This window comes from Apaloderma vittatum, unplaced genomic scaffold (assembly GCF_000703405.1).
Source record: "Apaloderma vittatum isolate BGI_N311 unplaced genomic scaffold, ASM70340v1 scaffold31294, whole genome shotgun sequence".
In the NCBI taxonomy this organism is placed as follows: domain Eukaryota; kingdom Metazoa; phylum Chordata; class Aves; order Trogoniformes; family Trogonidae; genus Apaloderma; species Apaloderma vittatum.
The window spans coordinates 1-232 of NW_009711479.1; the positions used below are offsets into that span (position 1 = coordinate 1).

Genomic DNA, 232 nt, shown 5'->3' on the forward strand with positions numbered 1-232 from the left:
GCTTGAGGACATGCTCGTCCCCATCGGGGCTGCCTCGGGAGCTTTCCCAGTGCTCGAGGGTTTTCTTGTGATTAGTCTTTGTTGTCACGCTCTCTCTGCCCTTCGGGGCCATTTCTGGAGGCCTCTCCTTGGGTTTCCTTCCCCTTTTCTTCCCGCTTGTGCTTTTCTTTTTCTCCTCTTTGCTAGAAGAAGAAAGCTGTTCCCTGTTTTTTTTTTTCCGGCTGGCTTCTGC

At 52.2% G+C, this 232-nt stretch overlaps 1 protein-coding gene across 1 annotated transcript in view; it reads right to left on the reverse strand.

Annotated features, from left to right (window-relative positions):
- Nucleotides 1-10: 10 nt before the first annotated feature.
- The window catches only part of LOC104272613 (zinc finger protein 512B-like), a gene marked incomplete at both ends in the record, with an annotated part of 9,921 nt that continues 9,699 nt past the window's right edge, over nucleotides 11-232 (reverse strand). The window contains one exon of the mRNA XM_009867661.1: nucleotides 11-228. Coding sequence (XP_009865963.1) covers nucleotides 11-228 — 218 coding nt within the window. The remainder of the gene's footprint in view (nucleotides 229-232) is intronic.